The following is an 18,991-nucleotide window of genomic DNA, read 5'->3' on the forward strand; positions in this document are numbered from 1 at the left end:
ATACGGAGAACATCTATTCTTGCTTCTAAATAAATATGCGGGATTGCAAACCAATAGATGAAATAACTAGAAAAATACAGAAATTTACACTTTTAAGGGGGCTGTAATTTGGAATGACACAAAGTGGGGGGTTTTCTGCTAAATACTATTGCATGTAAAGAGTCTGCAGAAATATCCACAGCTATGATACTATTGGCACCATAAATTTATGGGGGTCCGAAAGTTGAAGTTTGTGATTTTGATGCCATGTTTGAGGCGTAATACATTAAGAGGGCAAAATGCTAAAAATTGTTGCTTAGGTCACAAAGTAATTCTGTATGTGGATAAACTATTGCAAAAAAATCATGACTGATATTTAATGTCCGGATTTGTATATAATTACATATTTTTTTCCTTCATATGCAGGTTCGTCAAATCCTTAAATGTTTGTGATTCACACTTGTAGGGTGCTTCAACTCAAGTTTCATATTACATATTTTTACATATTTTGACCAATATTACATATTTCTATGGCTTCTACATATTTTTACATAAAACTGTCTTAAAATTTTGCGTTTACTGAAATTTTAATTTAAAATTAAAAAAATAAAAAATAAAATAAACTCTCCAACTGTGCAAGGCTTGCATCTAGATTCAATTTTGTCATGTCAATCTTTTCACTTCTTTACCAAAAGAGAAATATATCTCTCTTTTTTTTATCGATCAAACCATGTTTCGCAGAATTTTCGCAGATAACAAAAGAAATATAAGAAGAAACAAGTAAAAATCCTCCCTTCGGGGTATATTAGCAGCGCCCTTTATTCTCAGCTCTAGAGGAAGACAGATCACGTGCCTTACAGGCGACTGGTCAGGAAATTCCTAAAATGGTCTATTTGATTGTTATCGGAGGTCGGACGGGAAAAAAGATGTAAGAAAATCCTGCAATTCAAGTTAAAACAGTATGTTAGTGTGCTTCCAGAAATTTACTGCAAGAGTTCGTTGCAAGAAGCTGGCGACAATGGCAATATCACAGCAGGTAACCTAAGCTTTCAAAGAACTTCGTTTGTTCAACTGAATGACAGGAGGACAGTACTCTAGTATTGCAGTTGCAAAACGCACGTGTTTTGTATTGACCGTCGAAGTTAAAAATGGCTCCAGTTGCCTCAACTTTACCCGCGAAATTGCGGTCGTGGGTAACTCTCGATGATGCGTTAACTACGGACGGTAAAGTGGTGTTGTGTCAAGTGTGTGATAAAATAATTGGATGTTCAATGAAATCTCAGTTAGAACAACATGCACGAAGTGCGCTCCATCCAAGAAATAAAAATTTGCGAACTGCAAAAAAACAAGTACTCTTGACACAAACGCATCAAGATACTTCAGTGACTCAGTTTTTCAAAGACTTGTGCCAAGCAATGATAGCAGCAAACATTCCTTGGAACAAAGTTTAAGTGCCAAAATACCGTGCTTTTCTGGAGAAGTAATGCGGGCGTCGAATTCCTGACGAATCCACTCTTCGAAAATGTTATTTCGAAGTTTGTTATAGGGAAGCTATAGATACCATTAGGGCAGAAATAAGTAGTTCATATATTTGGATTTCTGTGGACGAAACAACAGACGTTTTGGGACGTTATGTAGCAAATTTAGTGATTGGAAAGTTAAGTGAAGATGCTCCATCTAAATCCTATCGTATTGCGAGTAAATTGCTGGAACGCACGAATCATTCCACGATTGCTAGCTTTGTAAGCGATGGTCTTAAAGTGTTGTGGCTGGAAGGAGTTCAGGAAGAAAAAAGTCCTTGTTTTCTATACAGACAGTGCAGCGTACATGTTAAAAGCGGCTAAAGTATTTAGTTTTTTTTTTTTTTTTTTTTCTCTCTCACTTAATTCATTTCACCTTTATGGCCCATGTTCTTCAGCGTGTTGCTGAAGAGGTGAGATACAACTTTTGCGAAGTAAATCAACTAGTTTCTTCCACGAAAAAAGTGTTTGTTAAGGCGCCACAACGTGTTGTAACAACTCACAGCTGAACTGCAGGCACATCTTTTGTAAGTACTTTATTTCAAATTATAAATGTTCATTAGTAGAAATATTCTTTAATCTTAGTTCAGCTGGTATTGTTTAAAAGATATAGGACTGCTTTTCTCTGCATGAAATAAATATATATAAAACAATACATTTCGTCTTAAGTTGCTTTTAGTATTTAAATTTGTATATTGCGTATAATTCATTTCAAGATTCCGCTGTGGTGACTGGTGCACATTTAGTGTAAAAGGTTCTAGATTTGAAACGGGACCACACCACACCACATGAGATTTCTAACGTACAAATGTCGTATGCATTGCTTTTCTCGGGACTTTTCTGTTTCTCTCTAGCCGATTTACATCTTCCTTCATTCGCGTCTGATTTTTATTATCCTGCAATCAGTCACGTCAGTGACGTATGGCTGTCTCAGCTGTTCAAACATTTCACTTCATTGGGGGACTTGCATTAATCAGGATAAAATGTAGTAGATTTTCCTTTTTATTTTCATAATTCGTTTAAATATTGCATACTCATAAGCGTGTTAATATGACATTTTCATAAATATGTAACATATGTAATATTACATATTCTTATATAATATTACATATTCTTATATAATATTACATATTCTTATATAATATTACATATTTCTTACATTTTAAAGTGATTTTTGTTACATATTTATGTACAATGTTGAGGGTTGATATTACAAAAAAATTCGGACTCTACTGATATTACATGGAGAAAAAACTGAGGACATGGTAAAAAACGCGAAGAAAGCACGCGCGTGACGATGGTCGTAGCCCGAAAAAATTTAAATGTTTTTATATGTTTCGTGCTAGATCTCAAAAACTACGTATGGTTCAGCAATTAGGCCCGGTTTTGTTTATGTTCAGTTGTGCAAAAGCCTGCGAGTGGCGTTTGTTCCATCTTTCTAGCTCCATGATCATTGCCACGTCTATATGGTAAGGGGGTTAGCTCCGCCTTGCACCCACGACACCCATTGTCGAACTGGACCACGGTATTAAGACACTTAATGTATCAGCAAAATATCATTGAAATCCAATCCCAGCTACAGAAGTTAACGTGTTCACAAGGTTGCGTTACACCTATCTACCCTATCTTGCTGAAAATGGCGTATTTGTAGAAAATATTTAAATTTATTGTTGTTTCCCTTATCTTCTATAGCATTACAGCAATAGCTTTTAGTAGTTGTAATTACAACAAGTTCTCGCAATTACACGATTTAAGCAGTGTTGCAAACTTCAGCAGTTTATCATATCTCCGGAACGGTTTGAGATATCGAAGTGCTGTAAACGACAAAATAATTTACACATTCATATAAACCATACAAGTAACTAGACATGATACTTATCTCAGCATTTTTGAAATAAATGCTTTAAAAAACTAAAATTTTCAAGCCCTGGAAACTTTGTTCCTATTCACTCGAAACAAGTCATACCATGAGCATGGTATCCAACACTAAAGTACTTTCGATGTGCATTATCCTGTGCACCTCCGTTATGCTGTATTAGCGTTAGAGGCTTCCGAACTTTGAATGTTTGTGATACTATAACATCCTTAGTTTACAACACTGAATAATAAAGGTGATATTTTAAATTTACGTTTGAAATATGTAATAATCTGAATGTAGTGCCATCTGAAAAACATATAACTTTATAATGGGTTGGCAACAGTTTCTTGAGTCTTTCTGTTTAATACATACAAAGATGTCCCCATTCCTAAAGCTGCTTCGTGCAAAGTTTCGCTTTTCTCTCTCTTTTAGTTTGTTCCTTATAGCGGATAGTTAAGACAAATTGTCCACTCTGTAGACGTGGCAATGATCATGGAGCTAGAAAGGTGGAAGAAACGAAACTCGCAAGCTTTTGCACAACTGAACACAAACAAAAGCGGGCCTATTTGCTGAACCATGCGCAGTTTTTGAGATCTAGCACGAAACATATAAAAACATTTAATTTTTTCCGGGCTATGACCATCGTCACGCGCGTGCTTTCTTCGCGTTTTTACAATATCCTGGCTTTTTTCTCCTTGTAATATCAGTCATGATTTTTTTGCAATAGTTTATTCACATACAGAATTACTTTGTGGCCTAAGCAGCAACTTTTAGCACTTTGCCCTCCTAAGATATCACGCCCCAAACATGGCATCAAATTCACAACTTCAACTTTCGGTGCCCCATAAATCTATGGTGCCAATAGTATCATAGCTGTGGATATTTTTGCAGACTCTTCACATGCAATAATATTTAGCAGAAAACTTATGAACCCCCCACTTAATGCCATTTCAAATTACAGCCCCCTTAAAAGTGTAACTTTCTGTATTTTTCTAGTGATTTCATGTATTGGTTCGCAATCCTGCATATTTATTTAGAAGCAAAAGTATATGTTCTCCGTATACCCCAGTCTCTCCTCTAAACATTCGTTCTTGTTTGGAGTTCGTCTGATACGTAAACGTTTGCAAATGTAAAAAATGGCACTCCAGCGACAACAAAGATGGCCGCAATTCAGGAACACTTGTATCGTGGTGGACATAAGTCTTTGACCAGGTAATGGCAACTGCTTTGAAACAAATGCAGAGTATGAGAATTACATCGGTCATATCTGTAGTTTCGTGTGGAGAAGAAACAAACTTGTGAACCAAAGGTTTAAGAACAACTCAAGTTATTAATATAAACTTTGCCGAAATTTGTTCACTTATATCATCATAACGAAGAAAAATAACATACAACTTTGCAAGCGGGGGCAAAGAAACTAACGTCACCAGACGAAAGACGAATCATTTACAGCGTGATCGTGGTTCAGTGGTCAAGGCGCTTGGTCAGTAATCTGTAGGTTCTTGGATCGAACCACGTCGGACAATTCTTTTTTTTTTTTTTTTTTTTTTTTTTGCTTTAGGAATTTTGATGGTAATTGATCGGCGATGACACACTTTTTATTATACAATATTTGAATACTCGGATGTTTCAATACTTGAACTATCAAATCTTCAGGAATAATAATAATAATAATAATAATAATAATAATAATAATAATAATAATAATAATAATAATAATAATAATAATAATAATAATAATAATAATCTCGTAGAAGATTAAAAATTAGAAACTTATTATCGCTCAGGTCATACCATTACAAGCAGAAACATGCCATTAGACAAAAAATATTTCGGTTTTGTTTAATGTTGTCCAATAGAAGAGGAATTTCTCATCTCGATTCTTAAATAAATAAATAAATAATAATAATAAAAAACAGAGACAACATTTTACATTCGAGACGGAACAAGGCTAACTCAAATTATCGTCTCCCTTTGGAGATGAGAATCGAGACGAGACGAAAAGTATCGTCAACATTTCTCGTCTTATCTCGATTCTCGAAATAGTGTATGCCACTCTTTAAGTAACAATTACTCTGTAGACTGAATATTATACGTTATTTTGTATTTCAGAGCTCGGATTTATTTTGTATTTGATAATTATGGTCTGTGTATATATTTTTGTAGCCTGGCTTTTATAATTACATCTGCATATTCTACAAGTTAGTTTATTATATGCCTTACTGTTCAATGATAGTCAGTTATTTTCCTTAAAACGTACAGTAGAATACTTTCTACATGAAACTTTAGTGGAAAGCTTTCGTTTAAATTTGTGTAGATGCAGACGTGTCTCTTGAAGGTACGGAACCCCTTCCCCGAAATCCCTGCGTTTAAGTAAGTTTTGCCAAATTTTAGGGCAACTTTAAAACTTTTAATAGCATTATTATTATTATTATTATTATTATTATTATTATTATTATTACTGAAGTGCTGTTAATTTAATTGTTCACCCTGTTCCACCCAGCTCCCGCCTAGTGGGTATTGTGCTGAACAAACACCGTGTGTCTAGGTTTTCTCCAGGTTCCGCTTCCTCCCACTTGCTTTATTCCAAAATTTCTTTCATTCTCATCATCACCGAGCCCTAAGAAAATTTGCTTTTAAGTAATGGTTATGCCGGCTAAGCTCTAGAAAACGTCGATGATGAGAATAAAAGAAATTTTGGAATGAAGAAAGTGGGAGGAAGCGGAACCCGCAGAAAACCTAGACACACGGTATTTGTTCAGCACAATGCCCACTAGGCGGGAGCTGGGTGGAACAGGATGAACCATTAAATTAACAACACTTCAGTAATAATAATATTAATAATAACAACAATAATAATAGATGTAATTATAAAAGCTTTGCTACAAAAATATATACACAGACCATAATTCAGTGAGCTCTGAAATACAAAGTAACAAAACAACGTATAATATTCAGTCTAAAAAGCAATTGTTACTTAAAGAGTGGCATACACTATTTCGAGAATCGAGATAAGACGAGAAATATTTACGGTACTTTTCGTCTCGTCTCGATTCTCATCTACAAAGCGAGACGATAATTTGAGTTAGCCTTGTTCCGTCTCGAATGTAAAATGTCTCATCCCGTTTTTTTTTATTTTATTATTATTATTATTATTATTATTATTATTATTATTATTATTAAGAATCGAGATGAGAAATTCCTCTTCTTTTGGGCAACATTAAACAAAACCGAAATATTTTTTGCATACTATCACGTTTTTACTTGTAATAGTATAAACTGAGCGATAAGAAGTTTCTAATTATTATTCCTAGAGATGCAAAAAAGCCGGCTTTTTTGAATCGATGGTTTTTTTCACATAAAAAGCCGGCTTTTTTTTTTTAAAAAAAAAAATAGAATTTTGGAAATTTTGGCTCTTTTCATTTTCATGATTTTTCTATCTAAATAGCTTTCTTATAGTATATTCTATAATTAGATAACAATTCCAAGACCTAAACGCCATATTTCGCTCTGAAATTCACCATCAAGATGGATGAAGCACATGTTTTACGAATTAAAGCTAACATAAAGAATGTAATGTTTCAGGGCAATTTTAGAGGCTATTTAACTTTATTTTAACTTTTGAGTTATCGACATTGTTTTCTTCTCTAGATCATTTTAGTTTGTCATCCGTGTTTTACTTCCAAGAGCTTAGTACCCTAGCTTCTAGTGCAAAAATTAAACTTACGTTTTTCTATATATCCGTCAAAGCGTACGTTTTTCCAATATATCCGTCAAACCATACTTCCACATTTCTGTTACACTGTAGCTGTGCAATCATTTAGCAATAATTTTCCTGATACAACCTTTAATACCAATTTATACAAATAATCAGTAGCGGATTTAGAAAAGTACTTTGGGAGGGGTTTCTCTGATTGTTTCGTTTCCTAAAAAGTCCTAATTTTATTTGGGAGATGCTTGAAGTTTATGAGTACAGGCATAACTAATATTTCGTTTCGTTTATATGTTTAGCAATAATCTTCCGGATACAACCTTGAAGATCATTTTATACTGAGAATCAGTGGCGGATTTAGAGAAGTATTTTGGGAGAGGGTTTTTCTTACTAATGTTTAATTTTTCTAAACATTAGTAATTTTTATTTGACAGGAGCTTAAAGTTTATGAGTAAAGGCATAACTAATAGATATTTCGTTTGTTTTAGACATTCCGTAACTTTGGGGAACAGGCTTCAGTCCGAAAGACCGCCCTCCTAACCTTCGCAAAACCGTCACTGCTGGTAATTAGTAATAATAACGATTTATAAACAATAAGAAAGGAAGTCGGCCAACTCACAGTATACGCACTATTTCTACATTCACAGATGGAATGAAGAAAAGCTTTGTCAGAATGATCGAATGCTGGATTGAATCCCGGACTTCCCAATAGAAGTGCAAAAGCTAACCGCTCAGTCACGTTTGTTGTGCAGTTGTACTTAGCTTAACTTGAAAATATTCCGTAGTCCTTTCCTTTGGGGGCGGGGGGGGGGAGTTCCTTAATGATATAGTGAATCCCTCTTGTTAAAAATTCAGAAAACTTGAGGATGGGATAAACCGTGATGGTGGTTATATAAAACTTAACTGTAGATTTTCAAGAATATACAGAATCAAAAGCTCTAGATGTTCAGCCTTTAAGTGTATCATACAAATCTAAGTATTTCTCTTATGTTTTATTTTAATTTTATTTGGTTTCAAAAAGAGGGTATGAAATATTTTGAGGTAAAAATACTACATACAATTTTGCTAGTTATTTGTGTATATTTTTTTTAAAGAAGTGTTTACTTTTAGGGTTGGCTGGTTTTCAACAGCAGTTTTTTTTTTTAAATAACTGGTTTAACCCCCCCCCCCAAAAAAAAAAAAAAAAAAAAAACGTGAACTTCATGGTGACGTTTCCACATATCAAACCATCTGCATTAGTTTTATTTCCTTTACACCTTTTAATTAAGGTGTTCCATGTTCAACTCTCAGTCCAACCACAACCCTTCTTTCCTGCGTAATCCAAGTAGCGGTTCGCATGTCACTTTAAGCGAAAGTCTTCTCCTTGATAACATCGGTATTAGTTAAGGATGTTGAAACTAAATATTTCTGCTTGCCTGAATGCCTGTTTTATAAAGAAGCCAGGGTTGCTTAAATATATTGATAGAAATTGGCAAAATTTTGGACTGCTTACATAGCTTCCAACATTAGCTTGGATTGGACTTTCAATGATATCTACATGTTAAATTTGTAATTTAATACCTCAGTTTTAGCGTACTGATTATGATACATTGACCTTAAATTTTACATGCAAAGCTATAACAGGATTTTTCCGTTATTGTTTTACATTTAAAGTAATGACGGGATTTTCCCGATGGCTAGGGCGGGAGTTTTTCAATTTAAGAAATTTACTGACCGGACTTCTTTCAGCTTATGGGGCCTCTTCCAGCATAACCACGTTGTTGCATAATAACACTAACACGAAACAAACTTATTTCTGCCAATATGTAATATAAATACATAAAGCAAAATATCTAAATCAAAAAACCTAGTTTAAACTTCCACCAAAAAACGGGTTTTTGGCATTTTCAAAAACAACCATGGTTCTTGCAAACCTGCTTACTTTTGTATTAAGAGGGAGATTGTAAAAATTCTTATTATATACATTGGTTAATCCTTTGGAATTGATAATGTAAATATGTTGAAGTAAAATTGTTTGAAATATCTTTTCGAAATTCATGGTTTATTTTCGAGGTTTTATATTATTATCAGCATCAACCACTAATTAAATGACTTTTTGTGTTATAGAGAAGTGAAACAAAGTCTGCTTTATCAATTTAAAGCAGAATTTTGAAAAAAGCCCAAAATTTCCCAAGCAAAAAAGCGAAGCAGAAAAAACCGAGTTTTTTTTTTCAAAAAAGCCGTTTTTTTTTTCGAGCCCTTGCATCTCTAATTATTCCTGAAGATTTTACAGTTCAAGTATTGAAACATCCGAGTATTCAAATATCTGAATATAATAAAACGTGTGTCATCGCCGATCTATTACCATCAAAATTCCTTTAAAAAAAAGCCCGACGTGGATTCGATCCAAGAACCTCCAAATTACTGACCAAGCGCCCTGACCACTGAACCACGATCACTACGCTGTAAATGATTCATCTTTAGTCTGGTAACGTTAGGTTTCTTTGCCTCCGCTTGCAAAGTTCTATGTTATTTTGATTCGTTTCAAAAAGTCTTCCGTATTTCTTTTATGATATAAGTTAATAATCTTCGGTAAAGTTTATATTAATAACATGAGTTGTTCTTAAACCTTTCGTTCACAAGTTTGTTTCCTCTCCACACGAAACTACAGATATGACAGATTTAAATTCTCATACCTGCATTTGTTTCAAAGCAGTCGCCATTACCTGGTCAAAGACTTATGTCCGCCACGATACTTACGACAACGTAAATGATGTCATTGACCTTCTCACACACAAGGTTCATCACACTCAAAGTTTTATAATTTTCGGAGATGGTCGAACAACCACCTCTGGACTACTTCGTATGGATTGACCCGTATGTCAAAAACGAATCATTTAAATTTACGTACCTGCATTTCTTCTACAAAATGCCATATCGGCTACTGCGGTCCAAGTTTTTGTTTCCGGATTGTACGCTTCTACACTTTTCCGAACTAAAGGCCCATCATGTCCTCCAACAGCATAGAGAATGCCATCCACTACACCAACACCTGCAACAGAATAATTTGAATTTACTTACAAATGTACTGGTAAAGAGGTGCACTTATTTATTTTTTTTAAAAAAAATCTCACTTTTCACTTGATTTATTCCGTATACGTATATTATCATCACTACTCTTTGAATGAACCCGTAACAGGATAGAGAACAGAAAGCTGAATATCTTTTCGAGATTATTTAATAATTACTTTGATTCAGCAGTAACTCAGTAATATTTTCAGCAGTAACTCAGTCTTTTATCATAAAATTTATTCTATAGACAAAACATCCTGAAATCTGGATGCATATTTAGGTATAGATTATATTAGTCTAAATTTTAGCTAATATATTTTTTTTTTTTTTTCTCTCTCTCTCTCTTACCTTGGCGAGAGCTCCTCATCATTAAGTATTCACAGGTAATTAAATTCAAAAATGTCAAGACACACTTAAGGAAATAATTAACATTTCTTCAGACGTGTTATACGGTAAAAGCTTAACACGAAAGTAGTAAAACTTCTCAATAATGGACATCGATTGAACATGATTATCTGTTCCTTAGTTCAAATATATAAAAACAAACAAACAAAATGTCTCAAGGAATCTAGTTTGCGTTTCTGAAAGCGCGGGGATGAAGTGATATATATATATATATATATATATATATATATATATATATATATATACGCACACAATGTACTCCACATAAAATATCACAGCACTATATTCACATTGTTCTACGATTTTGTAACTTACCTGCACCACTTCTACGAGATATCATATCCGCCACAGGTGACCACGAATCAGTTTCTGGGTTGTAGCATTCTACAGAACTCAAACACTGCCGGGAAGCTCCATCATAACCGCCTACCTATGGACACACGAAGTAATTCTATTAGTATTAGCAAGAATAAGCAATATTTCTTGAAATAATATTTAATAACCAAACAATAACTGAAGCGTGAGGCCTACAACGAAACAAGCCCCATTGTACAAATTGTGCAGGAGAGGTTATTTATAAGACTTTATGCTGCATTCACTTCATGGAATCTTGTTTCCATTCCACTCAACCTCACACAAACAGAAATGTTCCAATAATTACCGAAAGAGATGAAAGAAGCCTAAGTTTTGAAGTTCTACTAAAAATCATAGCTTGTCTTGTCGTTTGGCTGCACGCCTCAATTGCAAAACTGTCTTGACCTCACACTAACGGAATATCTGATAAAAATTTCTTACTCGAATTTTACTATGTATTCGGAATACTTAACTCTATATAGTAGTATATACAGTGTATCAAGACTGATGTTAACATGGGCAAGTGATTAACTATTGGCCAAATTTAGAAGACGGCGCAAGCTTGGCTGTCGGGTGAACAGTACAGATTCACAGGTGCAGTATGGTGGAGCAGCTAATTCCTCAGTACAACCGTGGTCAACTCGTAAACATATCATAACCTTGTAACTATCTGCCGCAAAGGACCCCGCTCAGAGCTTATGGAAATCCGGTTTCCGTTAAATTAGCTGGTATTACAGTATGTTGTGTATTTTGGTTCCCTGATGAAAAGTCTCGATGGGCACGAAGCCCGAAAATCCCACGTTTTTGAGATATCAGCTGATTATTATCGTCACTTAAAGGCATACGCTCCCTCGTAAACTGAAAATAGTAATTAGACCAACAGTTTATCTATGAAGTATGGACGAGTCCCACTAGGGTATAGAAGGGTTTTTGGGGTCGCTGATTCCGAATTAGAGGTTGGTTAACCTCCATTACGTCAGATTCAAGGTATTTGAAGATCAAATCGAGCGAGAACGTTGCAAAAATCTGAACAAAATGTACATAAATGTTTTTGAGTCGCTGGATCCTATTACGTCATTCTTTTGACCAGACAAGAGCATTACAGGGTTGTTTCATGGTCAAACGAGAAATACCGTCGGAAAAATCTGAAAAACTTCGTAGATAGGGTCTTTGGGAAGCTGAACAATAACTTTCAAAGAATCGTAATCACACCTACTGTAAGGATTTCAGATCACTGACTAAAATACATATATACATGGTGTTTCAAAACAATACCGACGTTTGGGAGGTGATTCCTGACACCAAGACAAATGCTTCTTTTCGGAGTTATAGGCTGCCGGAAACATGAAAAAAGTGAGCTTTAAAGGTCCATAAGGAACTAATATGTGCTCTATCCAAAAATACATGTTTCAGAATCCTGCAGTACTTCCCCAACAATTTTTATAGAGGTAGTTAGTGAGTACTTCAGATTATACGCCCGTAACCAAACCGCCTGTACAAAAATTGTTGCGTGTAACGAATACAACAAGCAGTTGAATCGATTGCTACACTTATAAGTGATACTAGTGTCAATCAATATCGACTTTAGCTGCCATCTGGAAAGAATCGATATAACTATTTGATTGATTGGTAGATCTAATCTATAGTTCTTTATTTGCGACGTTGCCACATAGTGCAATTTATGTCTCTATACGAGGCTTCGATAGGTATACAAATATTTTTTTGCTTTATCTTGACTTGTAGAGTAATGCTCTGTGATGGGCGCCATTTTTATAACACTCGATATATATATATATATATATATATATATATATATATATATATATATATATATATATGGGGGGTATGTATATATATATGTCTATGTTATCTACTTTATCCCCTTTCTCCTTCGTCGGAAGCATCAAATAGTAGGATCGTTTTTTATTTAATTGTTGGTGCCCTAATAAATAAATATGATGGACATTTAATGATGCTTGATAAAACTACAACTGGCACGGCAAGTTCGAGTTGAGTTGATTTTTACTTTAGCGTTCCTTTTAGCAGCGAGGCTATATGAGACGTGGACCTACTGATTAACGTGGAATCCGAACCACCTGAGCTCCCGCCGGAAATCGAACCCGGGTCTCCCATGTCAACGTCGCATACGCTAACCGCTTAGCGACGAGGGAGCTCCACGGCAAATTCGAGATCGTATCGATGATGTTAATTCATGCAGGCTAGAGTAGAAGGAGAGAATTTTGCAAGGCGAAACGCTATGTGGCAAGACATCACTCAAGCTGATATCTTAGAATTCCCTCAATTTGATTTTGCGTTTCTTAATCGAATCACGTTGGATGTTTATCAGACTGAACTTGAACTTCCGTATACAAGATTATTTAGACCATGAAAATACTAATATTTTTCAATTTGATATAAATAGGTTTGAGACAGGATTGTGACGTTTTAGGATCTTTTCAAGATATAGAAACGCTACTCGATATCAGCTTTGGATACGATTTGCAGTGAACGATGACGAATTGTCTGCCATGAACGTAGATGATGGTCTGATTATTGTATTATTGTACTTGTAAGTCCGGTGCTAGGACATTAGGTTGTTGTGCACATGTAGCCAGTGTCCTATGGTTTTTAGGATGGGCTCAACATCAACAACAAATCAAATACTCTAGTCGAAGACACTGTAAATGACTGACTGGAAAACTAAATGGACTTAATGGTAATTTCGATTAACATCGACCTCGGATTCGGAGTCAGCTATCCTAAAAAAACTGTCTATGATTTTTTTTTTTTTTAAAGATTTTTCCAACGGTTTTTAAAGTTTGACCTTAAAATGACCCTGCAATGACTTTGAAATGATTTTGTCGGGTCAAGAGAATGACGTAATACGATCCAGCGTCTCAAAAACATTTATGTACATTTTGTTCAGATTTTTGCAACGTTCTCTCTCGATTTTACCTTCAAATGACCTTGAACCTGACATGATTAAGGTTAACCGACCTCGGATTCGCAATCAGCGACCTCAAAAACCCTAGTATATCCTAGTGGGGCTTGTTCATACTTCATAGATAAACTGTCGATCTAATTATTATTTTCAGTTTACGAGAAAGCGTATGCCTTTGTGACGATAATAATCAGCTGATATCTCAAAAACGTGAGGTTTTCGGGCTTCGTGCCCATCGAGACTTTTCATCAGGGGACCAAAATACACAACATACTGCAATACCAGCTAATTTAACGGAAATAGGATTTCTATAAGCTCTGAGTGGGGTCCTTTGCAGTTATGGGCTATTCCAGTGGATGTCCCTGGCGTCACCCACTCCTCGACTGGCTTAACAATACCCATCACTTGCTGGGTGTAATGAATACTCAAGGTTTGATAAGTCACAATTTTAACTCTATTCCATGGGTGGGAGTGTGCGTTTGGTGGAAGCACCATGACGCGTTGGAATCCTCATGTACAGTGTCAACCAGTGCAGACTAGTATATAGCGTTCGGTATTATTACATGGGAGAAACTAGGCTCCTGGTAGTTACAGACAAACGCATAATTGGTACCTGCATTATGTCCTGGGTCATCCCACTATGTTGCATTTTTCCCCTTATGACGATGAAATCTTCCAAGACGACAGCGCATCTAGTTATCGTACATGTCCTGCACAAGAATGGTTGGAGAAACAGTGTTGACATCCAGTATATTCCATATCCCCGAAACTACTCGGATTTCAACATGATTGAGTACCTGAGGGATAACATGAAGGGTACATCCAATCTCTCGAGACATCCTAAATGGTTGAAAAATCTACACTCTCGAACTCACGCTCATAATTTAAGGTGCATATTAGTAAGTTTTGTAAATTTTAAATAAAATAAGTATTTAGAACTTACAGCATACAGGAGACCATTAACCACACCAACTCCAACACTACTCCTTCGTGTGGACATAGATGCGATCATCCTCCACTCATGTGTACGAGGATCATACATTTCTGCGGAATTCAGACCAGTGGAGCCATCAAAACCACCAACCTGTTCCCAATAGAATAGAAACAATATCACACTATAATACACCGAAACATAAGACAATTTATAAAAATAATTTAAAAAAAAAATGCATTTCAACGGAGAAAATAACATATTTCTAGAAAAGTGAATCAAATATATATCTTTTCACCATAGCTACATTGTATAAGCCTTATTTTGTTACAATCAAGTATTGTTGCAATAATGAAGTAATGTTTAATTACCATACACGGCAACAAAATTAGTGAACTTTTTTTTTTTTTTTTTTAGTTTTGTATCCACAACCTGCTTTATATTTTATTTTTTTAAATTCCCGATGTTTCAAAAACAAGTTAGTACGAGTGATCCCAGTCTCGATTCTATGCATAAGCAGTATTTTTAGTATTGTATGAACATCTGGGACACTTGGGAAGCTATTTAAATTACGGTTTAACGAAATTCATTCTCAACAGTCAGAAATAACGGTGCTGCGAGCCAATATACTGAATATACGCATTTTAACCAATCGTACACAGGTGTCGGTAGACTGTAGTGTCAGGGAAAAGTAGTTTTTCTTTCTTTTTTTTTTAACATATGGGAAAATGTTTTCTTGGTTAATAAAAAATCCTTTGTAGCCGCTGTACATAAACCTCTATAGCGATATGTGTTCCTTCGTGACCGAATACATAAGGCTTTCCGTACGCACGATCCCGGGTTCAATTCCTCGTCGGCTACTTCCCTTGCATACAAACCCAAGTAATACTTCGGATCCCACTTTAAGCAGTGGGTCTCCCTTGATATAACCTGGGTGCTGAATAGGGACCATAAACCCTAACCAACAAAACCGATATCTAGTGATATAAAAAAAAAAAAAAAAAGGAATAATGTTTTGTGAACACAACATGCAAAAACAGTATGAAATTAATGAGACACAGTGGATCAAATATATGAAAAATGACATTAGATAAATTACACTAATTGGATGAGTAAAAATAATGAACTATTCAATAGTTTATTACTATTCTATTAACATACAGTTTGAAGAATTTTTAAGCGTGACGCCACATCAACATTACGTAAAAATTCTCTATAATTGATGAAAATGAACTGGTGAAATAACATAATAGGAAGAAAAAGCAGTATTCCAGAAAATCCATAAACACGGCACTTGAAAATAAAATGGTTTTATTTTAGTTTAATGTCCTACACATGTCCTTTAGTCTAGAGTTGACGGATGATTAATGGAAGTGAGTGATTGTGGAAGAAATTTTTAGTACTCTCCCATCGGGAACATGGTATTTGTTCACCATGAAGACCACATTATGCGAACTCAGTTCCATTGGTAAGCGATATAATGACCTAACCAAAAGATTTACCTCAGTGTTAATAGAAGTTAATACTGTACATGTACAGTCATGTCCAAAATGATTGTAGCATATCTATAACTGTTTTGATGTGGGACTATAATTTGATCATGATTTTGCAGGGTACTTTTAATACTGATACTACGTGTATAATCGGGATATGTATATTTGTGGTAAATTGCATTGGAAAAGAATTATAAATACGAAAATTAGAATGAGTAAAACCAAATGTTGCTAAATGGACAATAAAGTTTTATTTTCGTTTTATTGTTCTTATTTACTGCTCTTTTGACATGAAATTTACCACATACATGTCTTTGCCGATTATATACATACTAACATTATAATAAATACCGGGCGAAATCGTTATCAAATTATATTCCTACAACAACATATCTATAGACATGCGATAATCATTTTGGACATGATTGATTGAAATGGTTTGGTTGGGCGCGTCGACAACGGGGTCTTTTGCACCCTTCTTTGACAGCAACAAAATCATTTTGGACATGAGTGTACTGGACGATTGAGTACAACTACTATGTATTAAGAGTTTCGATTTAACATAGGCCATAAACCTTTCATTGACCTTTCACTATATATATCGGATCTATGAAGTTGTCAAAAAAAAAAAAAAAATCAATCAATGTAAACGACAGATAATTAATACAGCTGTGCCGATAGAAGCTTCATGCACATATTAAACTTGTAATTTATTATATCGAAACTCTACACGGAAATCAATGAAAAACAAGGAAAAGTCAAACCATTTTAATAAGCTTAGAATGGAAAAAATCTCTGGTCAATGTTTTCGAAAAGCATCATTGAGAAAATTTTCCTCAAATTGCAATGCAAGATATTAATTGAAAGATAATGAAAATAATTAGTAATTTGCACGATTCTATCCTGGTATTAGCTTCTTTTACTCGAGCGGCTCAATAAGTTGGCAGACTTGTTCCTAGACGTCATTACTGGCGTTTCCGAGGGGAAGGGATATTTCAGACTTACATTTCTGACCTGACGATTCACCTTGAAGTTGAAATAGCAAACTCGCTAATATTTGAAGGGGAGGAAAATATTCTGTTGGTTTTGGTAGAAAAAAAAAGCCTCTGATCGTAAATAATGTTCACAAACATTCATGTGTATATTCTGCCAGGTTCTTCGTACCAAACATAATCTATAAAATATAAGAAAGTTTCAAGGCTAACTCCTTCTACGCCGATGAACCGATTTTAAGGGGATCTTATACCTCTTCGCTTATGTTTCTAACTTCCCATTTGAAAACATGTAAATTTTAATATGGTAATTTCTAACAAAGTATTGCAGGTAATGACTTGAAATTTTTAATACAAGTACACAAGACCCATATAAATCCAACCACGGTCTCCAATTTACGTTACATGCGTTAAATTAATTGCAATATATTCTTCAGTAAGTTTGGCAACAGAGAATAAAAAGTATGCTGCAGAGGGGAGAGGGCTGACCATCTGTTCTAGCTGCTTTTAATGTGATTCTCACTTCTCAGTGGTTAGAATGGTCTGGACTGGAAGAGCCCAAAACCACTTCTTTCTTCCTTTCACGGTTTGTTTGTTTCTTCCACCCCTACAGTCACAAGAAGAAAACTTGTTTCGGTAAGCATTTTGAATTAGTAGCACAAAGCAAAACTGAATGACACCACGGACGGATTAAAGGGAGGGGCGATCACTCCTCCCGAGAACATTTGAATACTTTGAATAATCGGAGTAAGAAACTAGAAATTGCGTAATCTAATAAGAAAAGTTTGTTGAAGTATACAGATCAAGACGCATTTCAAGTGTCACAGCATTGTACTCTCCTCTCCTCCCCTCCCAATTCCCTTCTGAAGAAGTTCTCTTTTGTTTCTCTGTTCCATATTAGCCTTTACACTTACACTTTCACTATCTAGTATTGATTTTGACCATACCATCTGCACAGCAAGGCGAGTAAGGTTTACGAGTCCTTCCTGCCTCCTTTTTTAAAATTTGCTAATTATAATAAAATTTATCGAAAACAATTCATCCCAACGATAAAGACTTATACACATTCATTATTGCAATCTTAAAATAAACTCGTCGCCTGTCGCGTATGCTAGCGATCTAATATATACGAATAGATGAAAAGTTAGTTTGAAGCCTTATGTATTGTTTTTCTGTAAGTCCGAATTCATACTTGTTTCTATTGTTGCATCGACAAAAGTGAGTGCCAAATCGATTTAGGCTCGTTGGTCTTTGCGAGGTCCCTAAAGATGCAAGGCCGTGGGCAGTCGCCCACCACTTGAAACGCCTCTGCACTAGAGGTCTGCACGTGCTCGGGCCTACAAAGCATGTATCACTTCGGGCCCGGGAGGGGTTCGGGCAGTAGCGTCATTTCAGATTTGGCTTGGGGGGGGGCAAGACCCCTTGATATATGTAAAATTTTGCGTTTTTCACTGACTTACTACTATTCTATGATAAAATCTATATAAATCTCAAACTCAGGGGGGCGAATGCCCCTCCCTGCCCCCCCCTAAATGACGCCCCTGGGTTCGGGCTGTGAATTTTTAAATTTACAACCATATTTCTCGGACTTTTTCGGGCCTAACTTTGTAAATATAGTGTAAAACGATGCAAATTGCACCGTTCTTTCTGGAGGACTTTTAAAACACAACTGCAAAATCAAACCTCGAATTGCTGTAAATAAAAATACAATTTTGCATTAATAATTAAGTTTCTGTAATTCGGGCTTATTTCGGA

The 18,991-nt window shown here is 35.3% G+C and overlaps 1 protein-coding gene across 2 annotated transcripts in view; it reads right to left on the reverse strand.

The window, feature by feature from the left end:
• Window positions 1-18,991, reverse strand: part of kel (kelch protein) — a 70,719-nt gene that overhangs the window by 15,718 nt on the left and 36,010 nt on the right. For both annotated transcript variants that reach the window (XM_081759675.1, XM_081759676.1), the window contains exons 10-12: window positions 14,764-14,904; window positions 10,841-10,955; window positions 9,960-10,100 (exon numbers count right to left, since the gene is read on the reverse strand). In XM_081759675.1, the coding sequence (XP_081615801.1) occupies window positions 9,960-10,100; window positions 10,841-10,955; window positions 14,764-14,904 (397 nt within the window). The remainder of the gene's footprint in view (window positions 1-9,959; window positions 10,101-10,840; window positions 10,956-14,763; window positions 14,905-18,991) is intronic.

This window comes from Thermobia domestica, chromosome 5 (genome assembly GCF_964235325.1).
Source record: "Thermobia domestica chromosome 5, izTheDome1.hap1.1, whole genome shotgun sequence".
Classification (NCBI taxonomy): Eukaryota; Metazoa; Arthropoda; class Insecta; order Zygentoma; family Lepismatidae; genus Thermobia; species Thermobia domestica.